The sequence below is a fragment of the Petaurus breviceps genome, unplaced genomic scaffold, assembly GCF_028583685.1.
Source record: "Petaurus breviceps papuanus isolate PSGF00001 unplaced genomic scaffold, PetGlider_PUasm1.0 115, whole genome shotgun sequence".
NCBI classification, from domain to species: domain Eukaryota; kingdom Metazoa; phylum Chordata; class Mammalia; order Diprotodontia; family Petauridae; genus Petaurus; species Petaurus breviceps.
This window is the reverse complement of record NW_027185612.1, coordinates 9,928,415-9,953,063: the sequence shown is the minus strand read 5'-3', so window position 1 is coordinate 9,953,063 and position 24,649 is coordinate 9,928,415. Positions and strand designations below refer to the sequence as shown.

Here is a 24,649-nt window from a genome sequence, read left to right as displayed (position 1 = left end):
ACTAAAAACAAGCTTTTCCAAGAAATGACTACCCCCACTTTCTCATGTTATACGCTGTGTTTAACAACAAAAAAAAAGTATTTTATTTTATTGTTTCCATTTACTGCATTCCATTTGGAAGAAAACAAAATATCATGTGACTAACTTTTGAAGCAGTCTATATGTTTGATGACAAAATATTGATGACAGATGGTGTACAATACTAAGATCTCCCTATATAGTAACTCATTTTTCCCTACCCTCTTCTTTTGACCTCTGTGCCCCTGTGAAAAGACCTTACAACGTTATACTCCTATGTAATCAACCCTATTAGCTATCAGCTATTTGTGGTACCCTATTGGAAATGATTCCTCCTTTGATTATAGAGATGTACACCAGTTTCCCCACTTCTAAGTCCTCAAGAAAGGGGGAAATGAAGGAAATAAAAGAATTCTGTAACCACTTCTACAAAAAGTCAAGACTTTGGTGTGGGGTTGAACTGTCATATAGAAGACACAAAAATCCTACACATTGGTGAAGAAATATGGGGAGCTTAGTGGTTCTAAGATGTGCCCAGTTTAGGGGCAGCCTCGCTAAACTCACAATAATACAACTATTTTTCCTATTATGGCCTAAATACCATCACATCCAGGGATCTAGCAACTGAATTCTCCAGTGACCAAGATTCAGTTGTGTTTTTTCCCCAACAGTTTTCTTATGGCCTGAATAGCTCTTCCTCCTCTGGAATCCATGACTTGTCCCTAGCTGTCTCACTTCCCTTCTGAAAGAAAAATGTGTTCATAGCACAATAAGAAAATAGAAAAAACATCTTAAGATTCATTAGTTTATTTAATAAAAATTGAAGGAGAAAGAAAGGAATCAAATGGAGCCGACACTGAAATGTTACAACATCTCATTCCAATCCATCTTCCATAGCATGGTCAGGAATTCAGACATAAGAACAATCAATGAATAGATAAGAGTGGTGGGCCTGGATTCAGGAAGACCTGAATTCAATTCCAGTCTCAGATACTACTGTGTTTCCCCGATAATAAGACACTGTCTTATTAAATTTTTTGGACAGAAAAACACCAGAGGGCTTATTTTCAGGGGAGGGCTTATTTTAATGAACATTGACAGCAATTTTAATAAACAGGTAAATGTGAACAAAAAAATGTACCTTTATTCAATAAGCAAATCACTGGGGAAGAACAGGATGACGCGCTCACTGCTGCAGCTCTGATTGGATGCAGCTCGGAGCGCGGCGTGCGTTTCACTGGGGGGGATGGTGCATACAGAGGGTACCGTAATGTAGCGTGTAGCACAGGGGATCACCTTCACTACAGTAGCAATCTCAATAGGGCTTATTTTCGGGGGAGGGCTTATTTTAGAGGAATCTTACACAGTAAGGGGAGGGCTTATTTTCGGGGGAGGGCTTATTATCGGGGAAACACAGTAGCTATATGACCCAGGGGAAGTCACTTAACCTGTTTGCCTTAATACACTGGAGAAAGAAAGGGCATACCACCCCAGTATCTTTACCAAGAAAACTCTATGGACAGTATTAGCATGCTACGGTATACATGGTCACAGAGAGCTGAACACTGAACAACAAAAAATTTTGATAGGTAAATAGAAAGATCAACAGTGCATTTACCAAGTGTTGTCTTCCAGTAACTGATCTAAGAATTGAGAATACAGTAACTAGAAGGAAGAAAGACATCTTGTTGTTCGTCCTTTTGTTTTTTAAGACCAATGATATCACGAATGAGTAATGTCTTGACTTGTGTTTGAATTAGATTTAAATGTGGCAGAATTGCACAAATCATCAACCTCACTCTCTCTTCCAGAGTCACTGATGTTCAATGGTAAGACAAAAGTCAGGAAAAAAGGCAACAGCCTGGAATGTAGTGACCTCAGCGCCTGTGACATCTTACCAAGCTCTAAATGATCCACAGCACCTGCTTCAGCTGCCTTCATGGCATCGCACTGTTCTGAACTGCCCATTTTGTTGGAAGAAGTCTTCACATGCTTGGGGTAGGCATCCTTCTAACTCATCAACAGTCTTAAAGTCTACTGGCTACCTTCAATCTGATTTAGCCCATCTATCAAGATGGTTTACCAGGGTGTAGCTGCTGTGCATGCTACAGCTTCTTGGAGCCACAGATGAGAGTTGGGTGACAGGTGGACACCAAAGGTGGATAAGCAGCCCTGAAAAGGAAGAAAGACAACTCTTCCCCTCAAAGAATTTAAATGTGAAAGGAGGAAGACAATCAAGGAGAGCTATTTCCATTAAGGAGAGCTGGGGTTTATGGTATGGAGACTTGAGCCTGGCTAGTTAAGGCAATAAATCACCTATAAGAGCTAAGAAACACAGGAGGGGAGTCTTAGTTGCTGGGGGGAAGAGGTACTGTTTTCTTTAAAAAGAGATGGCATGGCATAGAGCAGGCTGGGAAGAGTTAGAGGGGTTATGAAAACCTAAGCACACTAATGCACTTTTAGTAGAGCTATGAATTGATACAACTATTCCAGAAAGCATTTTTGGAATCATGCAAATAAAGTGACATCATGTCCACATTCTTACACCTAGCAATTCTACTACCAAGCATACACCCCAAGGAAGGTCATTAACAAAAAGACTCCCTAACACCAAATCATCTATAGCAGCACTTTTTTTTTTCTACTATAATAGCAAAGAAGGAGAAACAAAGTGGATGTCCCACTGATAAGAGAATGGCTAAAGTTTGAAGGAACTTCAGTACATGAATGCAGTAGAGCAATAGTATGAGAAACAATAAACATGTTAAATATAAAAAAGTATGTTAAGATATAAGAACTGATGCAAAACGAAGTACAACATGCATAATAACACAACAATGTTAAATGCCGAGAACATCACAAAACAATCACACCTGTTGTGAAACTGTAATGACCAAGCTTGGCTCCAAAGAAGAGATATAAGAATGCACTCCCCACACCACCCTCCTGCTTCTTTGCAGAGGTAAAGGTCCATGGGTGTGGAATACTGAATATAATGCCAGATTTTTTTGTTATACTGTTTGGTTTTGCTCATTTTTTTCCTTGTTCCTCTTTTAAAAATTTTCCTTGTTATAGGAGAGATACAGGGGACAATGTAGGTGATATAAAAACAAAGGACTAATATAATTTTTAAAAATGTTTCCATTAAAATTATTTCCCTGATTAAGCTTTAGTTTTACAGAAATTCAGTTGTACTAAAATAACTTATTCTCCAGTAGCAGAAAGGACCAGCAACAACCTTCTTAAATATTAAGTCCTGTAGGATTAAATTGAATCTCCTATAAGAAAAATGCAGCTCAGTTGAATAAATGACAGATGACTGTACACTGATTTTTTCCCTCGGGGTGATTATTATTAGAGAAAATAAATGAAAAAAGTGGCTATGTGATTTAAAAAATTATACTTCTCAGGTTTTCTGGGTAATTCAGTTATCAGCTATTGGTACTATAGTCTTGGAAAGCACATTGCACAATAAAACAAAAATAAAATAAAATAAAAATGTTGGGAGGAATCTCAAGGAAGACCTATGCATTAGACTGCTGATGGTAGAATTGAACGTTGACTCATCCCACTCAGTACTCTGTAATATTTTTAACGGTTCTAGGAGAAAACAGACATTGGATAAATATTACAGAAAATGTTATTGGATTATATGTTACTGCAAGTTCCAATATTCATATCTTCAATCACTATATTCATAATGGAACAATTATTCAACTGTAATGAATATGGATGAAAGGTAGAGATGATCATGTAGCATGAAAGAAGTGTCTCTGGTATTTTCTTTTAGTGTAACCAATCTATATTAATGGGGAAAATGCTATTAGCAAGTCATTGCACTGGCAAAAGTAATTTAACAGAGCAGCTGGAAAACTTTCAAGGTTTTAAAAATGCAGTCTGTTTCCATGGTTCTGTAGCCATAATCATCCCTGAGTTATGCATCAAGATAAAATTGGTTACTCAAATTAAGTGCTGAGGTCACAACTTAATTATTTAAATAACTAAATCACTGTTAAAACTACTTTTACTTTTCATTAAATTCCCTTAAAAATCATGTTTTATCATTGTAGTGACATAAAATCTGACTTGATTAAAATATGTCAGCCTCAGATACTATTGAATTTTCTGTATTTAATGTGAACCACTTAGAGTATCTAGATTATTAAGGGATGGTAGGGATATCTGGATTATATCCCTTACCCTTTGGTATCTGTTTCAAAGAGAGCAACTACATATTCTCTGAGAGTTATCACTATCAGAGACAGAATACTAAGATGCATAAGCAATTAACATGGATATTATGATAACAAAGATAGCTTACAACAGGTGTCAGTTATTAGTTGTACTTTGGAACTTCATGACTTTTATAAATAGTAGAATTCTCTATCTTCAAGGCAACTGATAAAGCCTCACTGAGGACTGACACTTGATAACATATACTGACTAGTTTTAACAATAAGATTACTTCTGTCCTATCAAATTTTAAAGAATTTGGTGAGTGAGGAAAATATGTGGGTTTTGACCTCAATGACATTGTTGTAACTGAAGTATGATAATGAAGAAAGAATAAGAAACTGAATACACAAACACACATACACACACAATCTCAGAGGCAGCTAGGTGACGCAGTGAATAGAGCACTGGCCCTGTAGTTAGAAGGACCTGAGCTCAAATCCAGACTCAGACACTTGACACTCAACTAGCTGTGTGACCTTGGGCAAGTCACTTAGCCCCAACTGCCCTGTATTGCCCCCTCCAAAAAGAAAAAGAAAAAAAAAGAATATATCTGAAAATTAACCAAATTCAGATTTCTAGAACAATTTTCATAATGGAACTAATTTCTAAGAGGCTTTCACTATAGGAATTTTAGCAGTTCTCATAAACAGATTTAGCTTACATCAGGATAGGTCGATTTACCTAAAAAATAGGGCAGCAGTCAGCATGGATATACACTGATGTGAATAACAGCACAACTATTACCGTGTTTCCCCGATAATAAGACCTATCCCGAAAATAAGCCCTATCGAGATTGCTACTGTAGTGAAGGTGATCCCCTGCGCTACATGCTACATTACGGTACCCTCTGTATGCACCGTCCCCCCACCCAGGTGAAATGCATGCCACGCTCCAAGCTGCATCCAATCAGAGCTGCAGCAGTGAGCGCGTCATCCTGTTCTTTATTGAATTCATTATTGAATAAAGGTACATTTTTTTGTTCACATTTACCTGTTTATTAAAATTGCTGTCAATGTTCATTAAAATAAGCCCTCCCCTGAAAATAAGCCCTCTGGTGTTTTTCTGTCCAAAAAAATAATAAGACAGTGTCTTATTATCGGGGAAACACGGTATATATTTATAGTATGGTAATCCTACAATATATCATCAGCTTACTTCCTGAAATTTCTCCTGTGGATATCTAAAACAACTTAAGAAAACTAGAAACTAGTATCTACCTTCAAAATTGGAGCCTTTCTACAATATAATATAGTGTATTTGTCCCTATCTGGAAACCTAAAAAGAATGCTTGGTTTGCTGTTTTGGGAGGCAATGGAATCTGACTCCTGAAAAAGCCTATAGATGTAGGCATGAAAAGATATACTTATATCTTTCTAAATTTAGGAAATGTCACATGGCACCTAAAATAAATACCTTTCCACCACCATGAATGGACAATTTTAAACCAAGTAGTCTAGTCAAAATAAGCTATAAGAATTGCTACTTTCAGTAGATTGTCTATAGTAGACCTATACTAGACCTAAATGTTGTATCATTCAAAGCTTCACTGACAGCACAGATAGAAATTATATAGTATAGCTTTGGAAGAGAAGCCACATGATTCCCTTCCAAGAAATATGTTCAGATATTGCTTTATCTTGCCTTCAAAGTAAAAAAAAAAAAGATGCAAAGCTAATGTTGATGGTCAAGGCCAAATAAAGAACAAATTTAGGATAAATGAAAGGGTCATTTATTTTTAATTATCCCTTGTTTTCAGTAGTTCTCCTTCCCTCCACCCCTTAAATTAAGCATGCCTTTCTACCCCCAAGCCACCAGTTTCCCAACAGCACCCAACAGTGCCTTTGCTAATAAATAAATGAGACCAGTCCTTTTGGAACTTAACAGTTGCATTTACTAGCCTACATACTTACTGATGAAAATAACAAATCTACTATATTACCAGAGAGTCAAAGAAGAATTTCTTTAGAACTCTCTAGGCTAGAATGATGAGTGGGATTATATAGGATAAAAATCTATAACAACTACTCTACTTATTTTTGGATAACAAAGCACTTAATAATATGCTTTCTCTTGCTTCTCACAACAGTACTATTTGTTGCGCAATATAAGTATTATTATCCTCATTTTACAGGTGAAGAAGTTGAGTTTGGGAAAGAAGATGGGGCTTTTCCAAGGTAACTCTAATTTTTAAAAATCCTTTTTACTACATGACCTGTTGTAATGGGTTTAGTCAACAAAATTTTTACCTTAGCTCAAATCTTACCTTCTGCAAGAGGGCTTCTCTGGTCTCTAGTACTTTTTTTTTTCTGCCAATTTTAAATAGATTTTATTCTCCAAGACAACTGCATTTCCACTTGTTTACAGCACTGATAAAGTACAATGTTGTTCACTTCTCTCCCTCTGCACACATTCAAGTATTCAGAATGCCCAGATTTATACAGTATCTTAAATGTTGCTTTTAAACTGCTAACTGCCTTGGCTACAAATCTGAGTCCTTCAATTTTTGGAAAGCTCTTTCTTCTGGTGTGTTTAGTCGACCTCTTCAATGGTGGGTCCAGAAGAAGCACCTCCAGATGGGGCTGCTCCACCCCCTGGGAACCCACCAGGCATGCCTCCTGGCATGCCCCCTGCACTCCGGTACAGCTTAGTAATAATGGGCTTGCAGACCTTCTTCAATTCTTTCTGCTGGTGCTCAAATTCTTCCTTCTCAGCAGTCTGGTTCTTATCCAGCCAGCTGATTATTTCATTACATTTGTCAAGGATCTTCTGTTTGTCTTCATCACCAATTTTGCCTTGCAGTTTTTCATCCTCTACAGTTGCTTTCATGTTTAAAGCATAAGATTCAAGAGAATTCTTGGAAGACGCCCTGTCTCTCTGCTTTTCATCCTCAACCTTGTATTTCTCAGCTTCCTGGACCATATGCTCAATGTTTTCTTTGCTCAGACGTCCTGTATCATTGGTGATGGTGATCTTTTTCTCCTTGCCTGTGCTCTTATCCACAGCAGAAACACTGAGGATGCCCTGTGCGTTAATGTCAAATGTTACTTCAATGTGAGGAACACCCCTGGGTGCTGGGGGATTCCTGTGAGCTCAAATTTGCCAAGCAGATTGTTATCCTTTGTCATTGCTCTCTCACCTTCATAAACCTGAATAAGCACACCAGGCTGGTTGTCCGAATAGGTGGTAAAGGTCTGTGTCTGCTTGGTGGGGATGGTGGTATTGCGTTTGATCAGAACGGTCATAACTCCACCAGCAGTTTCAATTCCAAGGGAAAGAGGAGTGACATCCAACAGCAAGTCCTGCACATTCTCAGATTTATCTCCAGACAAAATGGCAGCCTGGACAGCTGCACCATAAGCAACAGCTTCATCAGAACTGATACTCTTGCTGAGCTCCTTGCCATTAAAGAAGTCTTGCAGAAGCTTCTGGATTTTAGGGATTCAAGTGGAACCATCCACCAGGACGATGTCATGAATCTGAGACTTATCTAGCTTGGCATCTCTTAAAGCCTTCTCCACAGGGTCCAGTGTGCCACAGAAGAGATCAGCATTTAGCGCTTCAAAACAGGCCCAGGTGATTGATGTATAGAAGTCAATACCTTCATAGAGGGAATCAATCTCAATACTGGCCTGGGTACTGGAAGAGAGGGTACGCTTTGCACGTTCACAAGCAGTGAGGAGATGGCAAACAGCCCTCTTGTTCTCACTGATGTCCTTCTTGTGCTTTCGCTTGAACTTGGCAATGAAACGGTTGACCATTTGGTTGTCAAAGTCCTCCCCACCCAAGTGGGTGTCCCCAGCTGTGGACTTGACCTCAAAGATGCCATCTTCAGTGGTAAGAATGGAGACATCAAAAGTACCACCTCCAAGGTCAAAGATCAACACATTTCTCTCGGGATCAACCTTTTTGTCCAAGCCATAACAGTTGCAATAGCAATAAGCAATAGCAGCAGCAGTTGGCTCATTGATGATTCAGAGCACACTGAGGACCAGCTATGGTTCCACCATCTTTGGTGGCCTGACGCTGGGAATCATTGAAATAGGCTGGTACTGTGACCACAGCATTTGTGACAGTCTTTCCAAGGTAAGCTTCAGTAATTTCTTTCATCTTGGTCAAGACCATAGAAGATACTTCCTCTGGATAGAAACTTTTGGTCTCCCCTTTGTATTCCACTTGGACCTTAGACCTGCTGTGTCATTCACCACCATAAAAGGCCAATGCTTCATGTCTGATTGTACAACTGCATCATCAAATCTGCGACCAACAGATGTTTGGCATCAAAAACTGGGTTGGTGGGGTTCATTGCAACTTGATTCTTTGCAGCATCACCAATTAAATGTTCTGCGTCAGTGAAGGTGACGTAGCATGGGGTGGTCCTGTTTCCTTGGTCATTAGCAATGATCTCCACTTTCCCATGTTGGAAGACTCCCACACAAGAGTAAGTGGTGCCAAAGATCAATGCCAACTGCGGGTCCCTTCGACATGGTTGCTGGGGAGTCGGGGGTCGTAGCGGACCACTGTGAAGAGAGAAGGGCTGCTGCTGCGCTGAGTAGACAGGTCTCTAGTACTTCTGATGCCTTTTCTCTGAGATTATTCTATATTAGCTCTTTACATATATCTTATAAGTACATAGTTATTTGCATGTTATGATATTTCTCATTAGAAATTTGATCTCCTAGAGAGCAGGAAGCGATTGTTTTTCTTCGTATCCCCAGCACTCAGTATAGTACAACAGTAAGCATTTAATAAGTGATTATTGACTGATGATTAGAGTGAATCCTTGATAAAGTGAAAAGTCTAAGCTTAGGTTAAATCAAAGAAAGCATACCGTGTTTCCCCGATAATAAGACACTGTCTTATTAAATTTTTGGACAGAAAAACACCAGAGGGCTTATTTTCAGGGGAGGGCTTATTTTAATGAACATTGACAGCAATTTTAATAAACAGGTAAATGTGAACAAAAAAATGTACCTTTATTCAATAAGCAAATCACTGGGGAAGAACAGGATGACGCGCTCACTGCTACAGCTCTGATTGGATGCAGCTCGGAGCGCGGCGTGCGTTTCACCCGGGGGGGGGGGGGGGGGGGGAAAAAACAGAAAATATTGTGGCGTGGGGGGGGGGGGGCCACCTCCACCAGAGTAAAAATAAAGGTAGGGCTTATTTTGGAGGAATCTTACACAGTAAGGGGAGGGCTTATTTTCAGGATAGGTCTTATTATCGGGGAAACACGGTAGCATGTACTCAACTTATGGGAGAACCCAACAGATAAATATAAGCTGATCATACAAATAGCTTGATTAAAATTTCAAAATAAAAATTAAAAAAAATTGTTTGGAGATAAGTTTATAACAGTTTAAACAAAAAAAAAACTAGACAGAGTATAACTCTAATATCAGAAGCTAATTAAGAGAGAATAACCAAGTCTTCCCATAATTTTCATAATATTTTTTGTGTACATTTTCAGAGAAAATCTTTGGCTACACTAACCAGAGATCTGACCTATTACAGAAATTCTTACTCATTAATATAATTCAGCTCCAAAGTTCTCAATATAGTTGTATATTAAAATGCAGTATTTTCATTGACTCTATCAAAACTAATCAAGTTAAATTAATCAACCAGGCTTAAAACTGTATATTTTTGTAAATAAATAAAACTTCATGTGGAAAAATTAAACTTCTTTTGTTGCTTTTATTTCTTTTTAATCAGCACAGCTACAAGGTAAGTAAATTCTTTTAGTAATCATAGTTAAGACTTCTATAAATTGTAATCTTAGAAGTTTGCTTGGAGCCACTAGGTTAAATGACTCAACTGGTGCCAGAAAGTCAGGACTGTTTACAGGTTATCTGTTTCTACCTAACATTTATCTGTACAAGATCCTCTTTATGTTATACATATAGTTCTCCCAATTTGTGTAACTAGTATCAACTTTACACATGCAGAGATGCATGTTACAATAATAATGATGACTAATAGTATATAGCACTTTGAAAAAAGACCTACTATGTGCCAGGAACTGTGGTTTTATAATTATTATCCCATTTTATCCTCACAACAACCCTGAGAGGTGGGTGCTATTATTATACTCATTTTACAGTTGAAGAAACAAGCAAATAGAGGTTAAATGACTTGCCCAGAATTGCACGTCTAGTGTCTGAGGCTGGATTTGAACTTAGGACTTTTTGACTGCAGGCTCTAGTAAGAAATGGCCCTCAACAGAAATGTCAGTCAATAAACATTTACTGATTACCTACTACAGGCAATTTTCTCAACTGTTAAACTAAGAGCTTCTATTTGCCCAGTGTCATTCTGTCGGCTAACAGCAGGACCCTAATTAGAATCCATGTTTCTGACATCCAAATAAAAAGGCACATATTCAATGACAAAGTGAGTCAGAATTATAGTGCTGTAATTTAAAAAAAACAAAACAATACTAGAAAATATTAAAGTTATTTCTGATGACAGAAAGTAATCTTTTTATTTTATATCTGAAAGAATTTCATAAAATGAGGGTTTACATTGTTAAAAAATAGAAGGAAAAACTGAATAAAATCTAAAAGAACCACAAGACTGATTATATATATAAAACATATCTTCCAAGGAAATTGTTTAAAAAAATTTGAACTAGGAAGATTATGAAAAGACTAAGAGATGAATAATTATTATCTTGAAAGAAGACTAAACAGATGTGTTCTCCATCTTTACTTTGTTGAAAAGGCATTTCAGAGGCCAATGAGCCCAAGAATCCTCAATGTCTCCAACTAGGTCATCAAAGTTTCTCCTGAAACAACCCATTCCACTTCTTAATACTTCTTGATGTCAGGAAAGCTTTTTTTTTACATCAAACCTAAATCTGCTTCCATAATTTCTGTTCATTACTCAATTCTGCTCTCCAAGATCAAGAAGATTAGGTCTGTACGGTACCTCTTCCATATTACAACACCTTAAATACTAGACCACAACTATTGTGTTCTATCCTCATCCCCAAATTATTTGGGGAGAAGAGGGAGACTAGACCTGTGATTTCATAAGTTTAGGAAATTTCCAATGAGGTAACTCCCACTAACAGTGCAGAATGGCATATGCTTGAGTCTTTCAACAATTAATTTTGGTCATTCTCTTCTCAACAATCTCTAGCTTATCTATCTCTTTCCTAAAATATGGTGCCCAAATCTGAACACAGTATTATTTCTAGCTGACTGAGAACTTTTCATATCCTATCATCCAAAGCATTGGAAAGATTCATATTGTCTGCTAATCTGACATACATACCAATCTATACTTTTATCCAAGCCACTGACAAAAACATTGACCAGCACAGAGCCAAGAATGTCTTTTGATATAAGAGGGCAGGTCTGGTTCATGCAGGTGAACTGGAATTTGGAATTGAAAGAAAATGAGATATTTATTGATCATCTAATAGTTAACAAAAGGAGGTTTACTTAGTCATATCATGGAAAAGAGACTTAGCAAAGATCCAGCACTGATTCAGTAGAAAACAGCTTTCCTGTTTGTGTTGGTGCCAGCAACTGCTGCCTCCTTGTGGGCTGTTTTTGTACCTTGGTAACTAGGAAGCTACATCAACAGCCTAAGTCAATTAGGCCTCAAAGATGGTTTTTAATATCTTTTTTATTTTGGGGGGTGGGGGGAAATTGGGGTTAAGTGACTTGCCCAAGGTCACACAGCTAGTTTGTTGTGTTAAGTGTCTGAGGCCGGATTTGAACTCAGGACCTCCTGACTCCAGGGCCGGTGCTCTATTCACTGCGCCACCTAGCCGCCCCTTTAATATTTTTTAAGGAAAAAAAAAATCAGTCTAGTCTGCATAGGGGTAGATATTACTCCTACGCAATAGGAGTGGAACCACTACATACCTGCCAAACTGACATGAAGCCATTAGTGTTAACTGTCCAGTTACATATCCACATAACTCTAGAACATAATTAATATTTTTCTGTATCTTATTGACAACCACAGAACAAGTGATTTTGTTAAATGCTATCCTGAAATCTAAGTATACTGTACCTATGGAACTACAACTCATGTTACGTGGTTAAAAATAAAGGGAAACAAAGTCTGTTATAACTTGTTCTTAATGAAGCCATGCTGACTCTTTTTGATCACTGTTTCTTTGTGAAGTGGTCACAAACAGTCCTCTTAATGTGTTGCAGAATTTTACCAAGAATAGAAGTCAAGCTTACTTGTCTTTAGTTTACAGAGTTCACTCTTTTCCATTATTTGATAATGTAGTTAGTCTTTATTGAAAATCTACCTTTCTACACTTTACTACCCACTGATGCACTGATGCTAGTTCTACCTTCTCAGACCAAGCAAAACACTGTCAGTCCCTCTTCAATATGATAGTCCTTCAAATACTGGAAAACACTTATATCTTCCTCTCTGTTAGTCTTCTCTTCTCAAGGCTAAACATTTGAAATTCCTTCAATGGATCCCTATTATCATGTGTTTCAGCAAAGGCTTCCACAAGCTGATTTAAGAAGGCAAAGCAATCTGCAATCATGAAACAGAAATCCTTTTCTTTATTCCTAAATTTATAGTCACCATTAGTGATTACTGTACTCACCAAACTGAAATAATAGAGGCTACACCTTTATTGAGAATGACACAAGTGTGACCCATTCAATATGTGCCTTATCTCCTCTATTGCCTAAGGGCAACAAGGGTTGGGAAGCAATCATTAACTAGCTATGTTAAGAAGAAAAAAAGAAACACCTCAAATGCCCCAGTCTTACCTGTGCCTCTCCAAGATCATTATTCACCACAGTAAAGTTTAGTCCAAGTTCCTCCACATCACCTTCATAGCTCTTGAGGAAAAGCAAATTTTTATACATTTCAGGATCTAATGATGCCAGGTGATGAATATCCACATCAGCACTTGTCCCAAGCAATTTGGAAAGGAAAAAACCAGCAAAGGGCAGCTCCACTAACATGTTTTCATAGAGAGCCTATAAGTAAGAATAATAGGCAATACAAATTATTGAAAATCTTCATTTACTAAAATGTCCTTACCCTTTTCCCCAAGATCTTACTACTAAACATATACCACGAAACATCCTATACGAACCAAAATATTCACAATAGTACCTTTTATGGTAGCAAAGAACAGGAAACAAATTACATGTCCAGTGAATGGAGAATCACTAAACAAATCATGGTACATGGATATAACGAAATATTAATGTGCCATTAAGAAAAAACATATAAGGAATTCAAGGAAGTAAAGGAAAATCTAAAAAAACTGAAACAGTTGCATAAGAACTAGGAAAACAATATACACAAGCACTACAATAACATAAACAGAAAAAAAATTGGATGCTGTACCATTATGATAATCAATCTCGACTCTCAAAAAGAATGGAGAAATCCCTCCCCAACTTCCCATCCCTGTCTTCCTCGCTAACAGTTATGAGGGACTATGATATGGAACACTAATACTGTCAGACATGATCAATGTATAGGCTGGTTTTGAATGTTTTTTTTTTTCCCCCAAATGTCTTTCAAAATCTTAGTTATAAGGAATGGTTCACTGGAGAGGGGAAGGATATACTTGGAATAACTGTGATGTAGAAATAAAAAGCATCAATGAAAATTTAAAATTACATTAATAGTCTTAAAAAGCTCCTTTTCTGTTTGTTTCTGAAACAGACAGGATTTCTCTTTATTTTAATGTGGACATCTTTGCATGAAAACTATAACATTTTCTCAGAAGACATACCACATAGGAATACCACAGTGACATTATCATATTATAGAATTTTTGAGGTAGAAGGGGTCTCAGGGGATCATCTAATTCACTGTTTTACAGATTAAGAAACCAAGGCCCAAGTGACTGAGTAAATTGCTCAAAGTCATTCTACTAGTTTATTGAAGGGTTGAAAAGAACTATCCATTTACTACTGAATGAACAGGGGCAATTCACTTCCCTTAGGGGCCTCAGTTTATTCATCTGTATACTAGAAAATGTTTAAGGTCCCTCTGGCATCAGCTCTAAGTAATCCTTTGATTTTGCAAGATTTTTTTTTCCAAAATAGAGCATTCCATCCCTTAAACTTAAAATTCAAATACACAATCAAATTTTAAAAGCTAAATGAATGGTGGGTAAAGTAGTAAAACATAATCCCAAATACATTTCCACTCCAAACCATCTACCTCATGACACAAAATATTTTAAAAGGATGAATTTTAAACTATTTATTTGGTTTCCAAGTCAATAGACTTCAAATCTATTAAAGCTTATTTATCTCATTTCCTGAGTTATCATAGAATTTAAAAATTAGATGGGTCCCTAGAGATTATTCATTACTCGCTTCTCTATTAGTAGCTATGCTTGGTTTCCACTTCACTGAATAACAAGTTCTCATCCCCCCAAAAGTAGATCACTTGAAATCTCATTGTCACAAATGAACCTGAGAACCATGTCTCAGGTTTGTAAGTCTATACCTTCTTAACTCAGTCTCCTCTCCCCTCTGATTGGAAGCCTGCAGGATAGAGTTCTAAACTCCTCTCAAAGCCTTCCCGAGTCAATTTTCCCCATAAGATGGTCCTTATATTATCACCTAAAGTCTCCACTTTCTCTGTAGCCAAAGGTTAATTCTGTTATGCTCTCGTCCAATGCCCTTCCACCAACTCCTCCAGGACCTTGGTGACTAATTATGCTTTCAGATCTCTTTGTTATGGACTGGCCCCCTATTATCTGACTACAAATGACAGGATTTTTTGCCCCCCTCCCATCATTTTCATCCTTTCTTCTGCATCTGATACTGCTGATCACTGTCTCTTCATGGATACTCTATCCTGGTCTTCATAGTTCTCCTCTTACCTTTCTAACTGCTCCTTTTCAGCCTCCTTTCCTGGCTCATTATCCACCAGGTCCTTAAAGGTGCCTGTTTCCCAAGGTTCTGTCGTAATGCTCTTCTCTTGACCTCATTCGCTTCAAGGGCTCATCACCTCTATGCAGATAACTCACAGAAATGCATTCTCTAGCTCCACTCTTTCTTTAAAGCTTCATTTAGACCCCCAACACCAATTACCTCATATATTTCAAACTGGGTATCACAGAGACATCAAGTGCAACATATCTAAACAGAATCTATGTTCTTCTAAACTCCCCTATTTCTATTGAAGGCACCAAATATTCATCAAGCGTCTCAGCTTCATAACCTCAGCATCATTCATTCATTACCTAGCCATGAACACTGATTAAACACTGACTGTGCACTAGGTTCTGGAAATGCAAAGAGAAGAAATCAGTCTCTACCTGCAAAAAGCTTACATGTTAACAGGTAGACAACAATTACATACCTTAGTATATACAGAACATAAGGAGAGTAAATACTAAGTTAAATACTGTCATTAAATATGAAGCAGTATGATGAAGATATGAAGTTAAGGAGATCAGAACAAACTTCATTTATAGGGTAATACTGGAGGGAGTGTATTCCAGGAATGGGGATGTCCAGTACAAAACCATAGGATGGGGCATAGAGAGAAATGTGAGGAAAGAGATAGGGCCAGTTTGGCTGGATCTCAGAGTGCAGAAAGGGGAGCAATACACGATAAGTCTAGAAAAGATAGGTTAAGATAAGGTGTACAGGACATAAAAAGTCAAACAGAGAACTTTATATTTGATTCTAGAAGCAACAGAAAGTCACTGGAGTTTACTGAGAGGAAAGAGGCATTCTTGGTTAAAGAAAAGCACTTTTAAAGATGGACTGAAGTGGGGAGAGAGAGACCAATTAAAAGTAGACACTGCGGCTAGGTGGCGCAGTGAGTAAAGCGTTGGCCCTGGAGTCAGGAGGACCCAATTTCAGTTCTGGCCTCAGACACTTAACATACACATACACAAAAACAACTAGCAGCATAACCTTGGGCAAGTTACTTAACCCCAATTGTCCTCCAAAAAGGCAAAAAAAAAAAAGTAGACATGAAATAATCTACGTGATAAGTAACATAGGTCTCACTTCACATATCCAATCAGTTGCCAAACCTCCCTGTTTCCACCTACACAGTATCTCACATTTGACTCCTTTTCTCTACTCCCCATTCATATAGCAAACGCTTTAGTTCAGGTTCTCTTCACCTCTTGTCTAGATTATTACAATGGCCTCCTATTCAGTTTCCTAATTGGTCCCCATACTTTAAAGTCTCTTCCCATACCAATACATTCTCCAGACGGCTGCTAAGGTGAATTTCAGTAAGTGCAGAACTGATCTACTAAAATAACCTCTAGTGGACTCCTGGTGCTTTTAGGAAAAAGATATAAACTTTCTCAGAATACACTCCTCTTATTTCCACCTTCCAGAATACCCCCTTTTCCTTTAAGGCTCTGTTAAATACCATCTTTTACAACAGAAGTTCTTAGCCCTCTTTGGCAGTCTGGGGAAATCTATAGGTTCCTTCTCAGAAAAATGTTTCTAGGTCTATAAAATAAGATACTTAGAATTGAAAGGAAATAATATCGAAATAGTTATCAAAATATTTTTTAAAAATCACAAATGAATGGCCCTTAGGCGAAGTTTCCTTGTTCTACAGCCTTTCTTGACTCCTCTAGTTCCTAGTGCCATCCTTCCCAAACTATCTTGCATTTATTTGTCCTTATTCTTTTTATATTTATTCTGTACATATGGCCATAGGATAATGAATTAGAATGCAAGCTCCTTGAGAATATGAATTGTTTCACTGCTTGTTATTTGAATGATACAGATAGACTGACATACAAACATATCAGATATTGAAGATACTGATATTGACTGGAGAAGATTACAGTAGGACAACTAACTTCATGGACCTAGATGCTCTGATTCTTAGTGTCAGTGGACTAAACATTGGTTGCCATATCACACTGTTGATTCTTCTACTCCACTAAAACTCTCTTCAAAAAAAATTAAACTTTTTTTTTTCTATTAACAAAAGCCAAATTTCTCTCCCTCTTACCCAAATCTACTGGAAAAGAAAACAGAAACAAAATCCTTCTAACACACATGGCACTGGTCCTGGAGTCAGGAGCACCTGAGTTCAAATCTGGTCTCAGACACTTAACACTTACTAGCCATATGACCTTGGGCAAGTCACTTAATCCCAATTGCCCTGCCTTCCCTCCTTCAAAATGCAAAAAAAACAAACACACACACACACACTCTCTCTCTCAAGTACAGCCAATTCCTGAATCAGCAATATTAAAAAAAAAACAAAAAGCAAAACCAACAAGTCTCATTCCACAACCTGGAGTCCATTTTCTCTTAGGTGGTGGGTAGTATGTTTCATCAAAGGTTCTTAGGAATCATGGTCCTGAACCATTTCTCAAAATGCTAATTAGTAATTTTACCCACAACACTTATTTGTGAGGTTGACTTCTAGACCTGGGTATAAGATTTTGTTATGACTAATTTCATCTTACTAGATTTAGCCCAATGTTCTAGCCCATAAAGATCCTTTAAATATTTCTGATTATCATTTATAAACTTAACAGTAAAAAACAATATGCCTAATTAAACTTGCTTAGTAAATATTTCCATTATATTCCTTTTAATACATTGAAAAAGAACTTTTCAGTTACTTCAAGTCTTCATCAATGTTCTTTGTCTATTCCTTCTCATCTACCTTTCCTCTTATATGGGTTGTAGTTCGAGCATATTCTGATCCTAAAACACAGGTCTGACCATGTCAATCCTACTACTCAATAAACTCAAGTGGCTCACTATCACCTCCAGGATCAAGTACAAAATCCTCTGTTTGGCCTTCAAAGTCTTTGATAACTTAGACCCCCATCTGCCTTTCCTGCCTTCTTACCTCTTACTCAATGCCTGTACACCTGATCCAGTGATACTGGCTTTCTGGCTGTTCCAGGAACAAGACACTCCATCTCTCCGCTCTGGGCATTTTCTCTGGCTGTCCCTCATTCCTGAAATTCCCTCCCTCCTCAATTTTGCCTGCTGGCTTCCCCAGTCCTAACTAAACCCCTCTCTTCTAGAAGAAACCTCTTCCAACCCCTCTTAATTCTATTGCCTTTTCCTTATTTATTTCCTCTATCTTTATTGTCTCCCCATTGGATTGTGTGCTCCTATAGGGAAGGGACTATCTTTTACCTTTTTTTTGGTAATCTCTAACACTTGTCACAATGCCTGGCACTTAGCAGGTGCTTAATAAATATCTGAATGAATGAGAGAGCAATGAAGCTGTAATAAGAAGATTTATGTTCAAGTCCTGTCTCTACCACTAATTAAGGAAGGAAATTAACATCTGAGACTCAGTTTCTTCATCCATAAAATACATAGTACTATCTACTTCAATGTTGTAAGAATTAAAATGGTCAATGTATATAAAGAGTTTTGTATCCATAAAGTATTATCTAAGTGTTAGCTACTAAATGTAAACTATTGATAATCATTACCACCGCCATCCCCAAACCTAAGCTCATCATCTGTTACCAATCAATTCAGCTTCTATTAACCACAAACATGAATATATAATTTTTTTTAAAAAAGGTACTAATGGTTGAAGTCATGTTACTTTTTCTTTTGCTATGAGATACTCTATATAAAAGTTACCCAATTTCTCTTAGATAAAACAAAACTTTCTGGCAGGAGACATTAAAATAATGCTTAAAGCCCTTAACTCTTTTGTCTTATTCTAAGACAGAAGGGATTCAAGTGTCCCTGGAGTTGCTTAAACTTTGGAATGTTTAACCTCATCACACATCCATGTAGATCATTTGGATCCACCACTAATGTTATATGAATAATGAGTCCAAAGCCAAAGTGAGCAGTCTACAGAAAACTGCATGATTTATTCAAGGTGTTGAAGGAAAACCCTTCACTTGTGCAGCTGACTTTAAAAGTAAACTGGAAGCATAAATCACTGATGTTCAATGTATAAGGTCAATGTTTGCCATTCCTGCATTAGTAACAATAAACCATTGTAATTCTTTAAATATATCAGGGCTACCTGAATTTTAAATGGAAATCCCATCTGTGAGTCATAAAATGTAAATGTAGAGGTATAATTTTTTACATAAGGCAGGTTTAAACCTTTAAAGCATTTAATATACAAGGACTAATAAATGATAGCACTAAAAACTATGATTGCATCAGCTAAATGGATTATAAATTAAATTTCCATAATGTATGCAAGTTAGATACAAATGCAAGCATAAATCAAGGTATTTTCTAAACACAGGTTAATTACACAACTTCAAAAAGTGTCTATTTTTATGCAAAATAATCCACTTAACATTTTTCATATTGGTCTTAATTCTTAGCCACTTGCAACATTTGCTCCTAGAAGCCTATCAATAACTTCATGTCACGAAAAAATAGCAATAGGTATATTGAAAAAACTTGTAAGTTATTTTTCAAGTGTCTGTCTTTTATGAGTGTTTATTGCTAGAAATTGTGCCAAGATGATTTGAAATAAAAAGGATTAATTATAGAAGAAGCCTTTTAATATAAGTAAGTGCAGTAGCAATGCAATTAATGCAAATTGTGGCGCTATCAGGAGAATAAATGTGAACAACATCACAGGCCATTTCTGTTTGCTGCCAAATAACTTTAGTAATTTACTACATTAAGAATCAATAAAAAAATAATGCTTTTCAAATGCATCACTATCAATCTTCAGGTACTTCTAAAGTGAACATTTATAACTTAATCTAAAAACTATATAAGAAATGATGCCCTATTTTAAAGGCATCTTAATTGGGCATGAAGATAATAATTTTAATTATTTCAGTTATACTAGTCATCTTCAAAAACATATGGAAAAATAAAAACGATAACCAGTCAACAGTCTAAATATTTTAAAAGTCAAGTTCTGTTAATAAATTAGAACTTGAACATTACATTGCCCAGTCTAGCTTCACTTATTTGCAGTAATTTGTAAACTCTAAATTCTTTATGGCAAGTACTATGTCTAATCTTTATTGTGTGCCCCTAATTATATAGCATAATACAACACATTTGTTGATGCTAAATAAATATTTGGTCCTCTCTTACATTTCTATAGATTTTATTCATATCCTTCAAAAAGCTCAAGTTCCTCACAGAATTCTTCCCCAGATAATTTACAAAGAACTCTTTGTCTTTTCCCTGAACTCCTACAATGCAGTTTTATCTCTAACAGTTATCTGGATACTTAATCAAAACCTTTAATTGTTCTTTGTTTCCTGTCAGTAGAAGCTTAAAGCTGAGTGCCCCAGAAATTCTCTGGACCTCAGTTTCTTCATCTAGAAAATAAGGAGATTGGACATCATAATTTCTAACTTTAAAGTACAATGATCAGTAGGAAACCCTAAAGAGGGAACTCTCCCTGGAGGCCAGGATCAATTTTCTTTTTTTGTGTGTAATCTTCTGCTAAGCCAGTGCTTAGACCCTGTAGATACATATTATATGCCTTTTGAATTAAACCATGTTTTAGAATAATACAATCTTATAGATGGAAAGAATCTAAGATATCAATTAGTCCCATTTCCTTTTTTATCGCTGAGTGAAACGAAACACAGAGGAATAAGATCAAATGACTTTCCAAGGTCAAATTATTACAAGGTATTATTAAACTGGAACAGCAAAAAACACATCTCATTCTTATTTTTTGGACAGAAGCTGTAAGTACAACAATAGGAAGTTCTCTGGTCAAATTTTTCCTACAAAAATCTGATATATTGGTGTTGTTAATATGAGACGGATTATTTTGCCCTAACAAAAAAAGAGGTTGAGAGTAAAAAATAACAAACACCCAGGGATACCATGCATTCGATGGGCTTCTTGTTTCTTTTTTTAAATAATTAGCATTTACGTGACATTTTAAGGCCTGAAAAGAGCTTTACCAATATTATTTCACATGATCTTCACAACAATCCTATTTATTCTCATCCTCATTTTACAAATGAAGAAACTACTGAGTGGTTAAGTCACCTGCCCAGGGGCATGTAGCTACACATAGCCATTAAGTGTCTAAATTGGAATTTGAACTCAGATCTTCCTGACTCCAAGTCCAGAATTCTAAGGCAATCACTGTGCTGCTTGTAATCCAAAGTTTAGGTTTAGTATTTCATGTTACAAATATTATGTAAGACATCACAAAGCAACTGTCCTGCATACTCCTTGAGGAAGTCTGAGGTTAAATATAAAATAAGCAACAATAACAACAAAAAGAATTTGAGAATCTAGGAAATTTAGTATTCCTCACTTCTTTGCTCCATCTCCAAACTTCAAAAAAGACTGAGTCAAATTTAATTATGACAACTGAATCCCAGCTAAATTCACACATTATTTTAAATGAGCACAGAACCCTCCCACATTCTCCTTGATTAAATCATTGATTGCCAGGGCTGGATCTATATATTTGCTTATTTTTGGTGTGGACCTGTGGTTTCATCTGTCAAATGAATATTCCATGTGAAAACTCTCTCCATCACCAATTCACACGGATAAGTTCACCTGCTCTTAAAGTCCTTTAAAAGATTTTCTCCAGACAGGGAGTTAGTCAGGGTCAAACAGACAAGTTTGAATCTCCCTCTTCCTTATTCTCTAGCTCTATAATGATATTAATATGAAAAAGATGCCCTAGGTACTCTGGTATCAGAATGGGTACAATGATTGGCTAAGAGGATACCTTACAGTATATTTTTTAACTAAAGGAGGTATTACAGCAACATGAAGCAAAACCTTCACTGATCAGGCTTCATTAAAAGGGGTGACAAATTAGGATACTCAAATATTTTAAATCAATTCCAATAAGCTGTTCAATTATCCAAAAGGGTACTACTGCCAATAATAGAATATCATCATCTTTATTCTACAAGAAACTGAGGTCACATGAAGCCTAATACATTAAATTTCTTTATACAGTAGACATGATCCTGGAAAGTTATGTATAAAATCTAATTCCAAATGACACCAAACCTAAGCAATATTTTACATTAAAGGAAAGGGGAATCTAATTTAAATTCCCTATATCTAGTCTCATAAAATCAGATTGAGAGTTGGAAGGGACTTTAGAAGTCATCTGGTTCAATTTCCTCATTTTATGAATGAGGAACTAAGAAGCACAAAAAGATTAAGTCACTGGCATACTGCTGCAGAGGTAGGCAGGACAGCGTATGAAGCCAACTCCCAGATTCAGAAAAGGTCCTACTGTAAATGGTACTCATAAGGATTCCCAAAGACTATGATAATGATAATATTTAGGTGGTAGAATTAACATTTGGAATCAGCTTACTGTGCATTATGAAAAGATGACAAAAACTTTGCTGAAACAGCATGTGCAGATAACAGTCAAATTTGAGCACAAAATTTTTTTTGAAATAGATGGTTTGAATAATAGCATACTCCTCTCTGGTCAATATTCAAATAAGCATTTTCATAGGAGTGAGAGAATAATGACCTAATTCTTGGGTGGATTTTTTTTAACATAACACACACACACACACACACAGGCAAATCTCAGAAGGGGCAAAATTCCCAGATAACGTAAAGTCATTTGTAAGTGGACACTATCCTTGATTTTCTGACCCCTGGAAGAGTTGAAAGTCAACATAGGCAAGACCATAAAGGCTACAGTCATGTTGGATAACTGAATGTTTCAAAAGAAAGCTTTCTTGTGAAAATTTGTTGAACTCAAAAGAAAAATAATCTAAAATTGATTGGAACGTTATGATAAATGGAGACTGGAGTAGAGACTGAAAGTTGAACATTACCTTACAAAAATCTGAGTTTGCATAACTACTCAATTTGGCTAAAAACTGTAACTAGATCAAGACTCAACAACACAGACCTTGAGTTTTTTTATTCAAAAGGTCATGTCCTAAAGAAAATATTCAGTGAGATGAATAATTTTCAAAACAAAAGCATTTTTTCCTGCTTTTAAAGTACCAGCACTCTCTACAACAGAATAGAATACCCTCAGCAAATTAACTAAGCACTTTTAAAAGAAGAATCTAACTTATAATATAGCAGAACGTACCTACAATATTTAATACTATTAAATATAGAGATTCCCAACCTTTAACACCTTTAAGAGTAGATTTTAGGAAAGTACAAAACCAGATTATGAAATGTCTGTCAACTAAACTTTTGAAAAATTTTACCCAGATATCATGAAATAATTTGATTTATAAGCATTCCATTCAAATTAAATCAATATTCTATAGTCAAAAAGGAGCCATTTTCAAATAAGAATTCAAATATGATAAGGGAATTACTTCAATAAATATTCCGAACTTAATTGACTTAAATGGACCTAGGTGCTTCTAACTGTAAAAAAAGATCAAGATGCCATTACCACATACTTTAACTGTTTATTTATTCCCTGTCCAGAAGCCTGATTTACAGGCAATAAAATGCAATCACTACACAAACCAGAAGCAGGAATCATCTGCTAATGGAACTTTTAATTGAGAAGTGACCAGTGACATGAGGTAATTCTTCCCATATAGGATTGCTTGTGAAGACCTCTTTGCACTTTATCACGGTAAACAATCACTAACATATGCATTAAAGAAAATTTAAATACATTATGACCCAATAAATATCACAATCAATCAATATACTCTTTTCTCCTTAAAGATTTAATGTTTATATACCACACTATTAATATTATAACACACTCTTTTAAGATCAAGATTGTACTTACAATTTTAATATAAAATTTAACCATTTGCAATCAAACAATAATTGGATATGTTAAGCAAAAGATCATGGAAACCATTATCAGCATAACCAAATAATAATTCATATATTGCAAAACAAATTGAATGGACTCAAATCAACCAAAACTATTACACTCATGAGATTTTATTTATTTATTGCATAATTCTACTCCTTCATTCACATTAAGGAGTAAGCCAAAAGAAAGTCTGATGTTAGAGTGTCTCCAATTCACTCATGTGTATATATCTCGTTGTGTACACAAACACAAACACTCTTGTTGCCTTTGAAATACAGCATTCAAAACAATTTCTTAAAACCTCACACATAAGGACAACATCCTATCAAAACAGGTTTATGGTTTAGAAATTTATAGTGAAAATGTCATCAGAATAATAAATAACCTTAAGGGATGGCAAAATCTGCTATAAATAGGTCAAAAAAGATTGAATTTATGTTTGGACTATACTCATTAAGGCAAAGCTATTTTACTTTTTAAAATATTTAAAAGTCTGAAAGAAAGAGGATTTTCAGTTAAAATAGTGCCACAATAAAAAAATGCCAATTTTAATATTCTTCATACTGTATATAAACATTCACAAAGTAGAGGAAAAAGGCAGTATCAAAAATTAAAAATAAAAACTAACATTTATAGGAGGATTTAAAGTTTGCAAAGGTCTCTACAAAAATGAGTCACACAAAAACCCTCAGAGAAAGGAACTACAGCCAGTATT

At 36.2% G+C, this 24,649-nt stretch overlaps 1 protein-coding gene and 1 pseudogene across 2 annotated transcripts in view; both read right to left on the bottom strand.

The window, feature by feature from the left end:
• Positions 1 to 24,649, bottom strand: part of UBE3C (ubiquitin protein ligase E3C) — a 173,811-nt gene that overhangs the window by 25,642 nt on the left and 123,520 nt on the right. For both annotated transcript variants that reach the window (XM_069084551.1, XM_069084554.1), the window contains exon 19: positions 13,008 to 13,220. In XM_069084551.1, the coding sequence (XP_068940652.1) occupies positions 13,008 to 13,220 (213 nt within the window). The remainder of the gene's footprint in view (positions 1 to 13,007; positions 13,221 to 24,649) is intronic.
• LOC138158877 (heat shock cognate 71 kDa protein pseudogene) lies at positions 6,574 to 8,766 on the bottom strand (annotated as a pseudogene).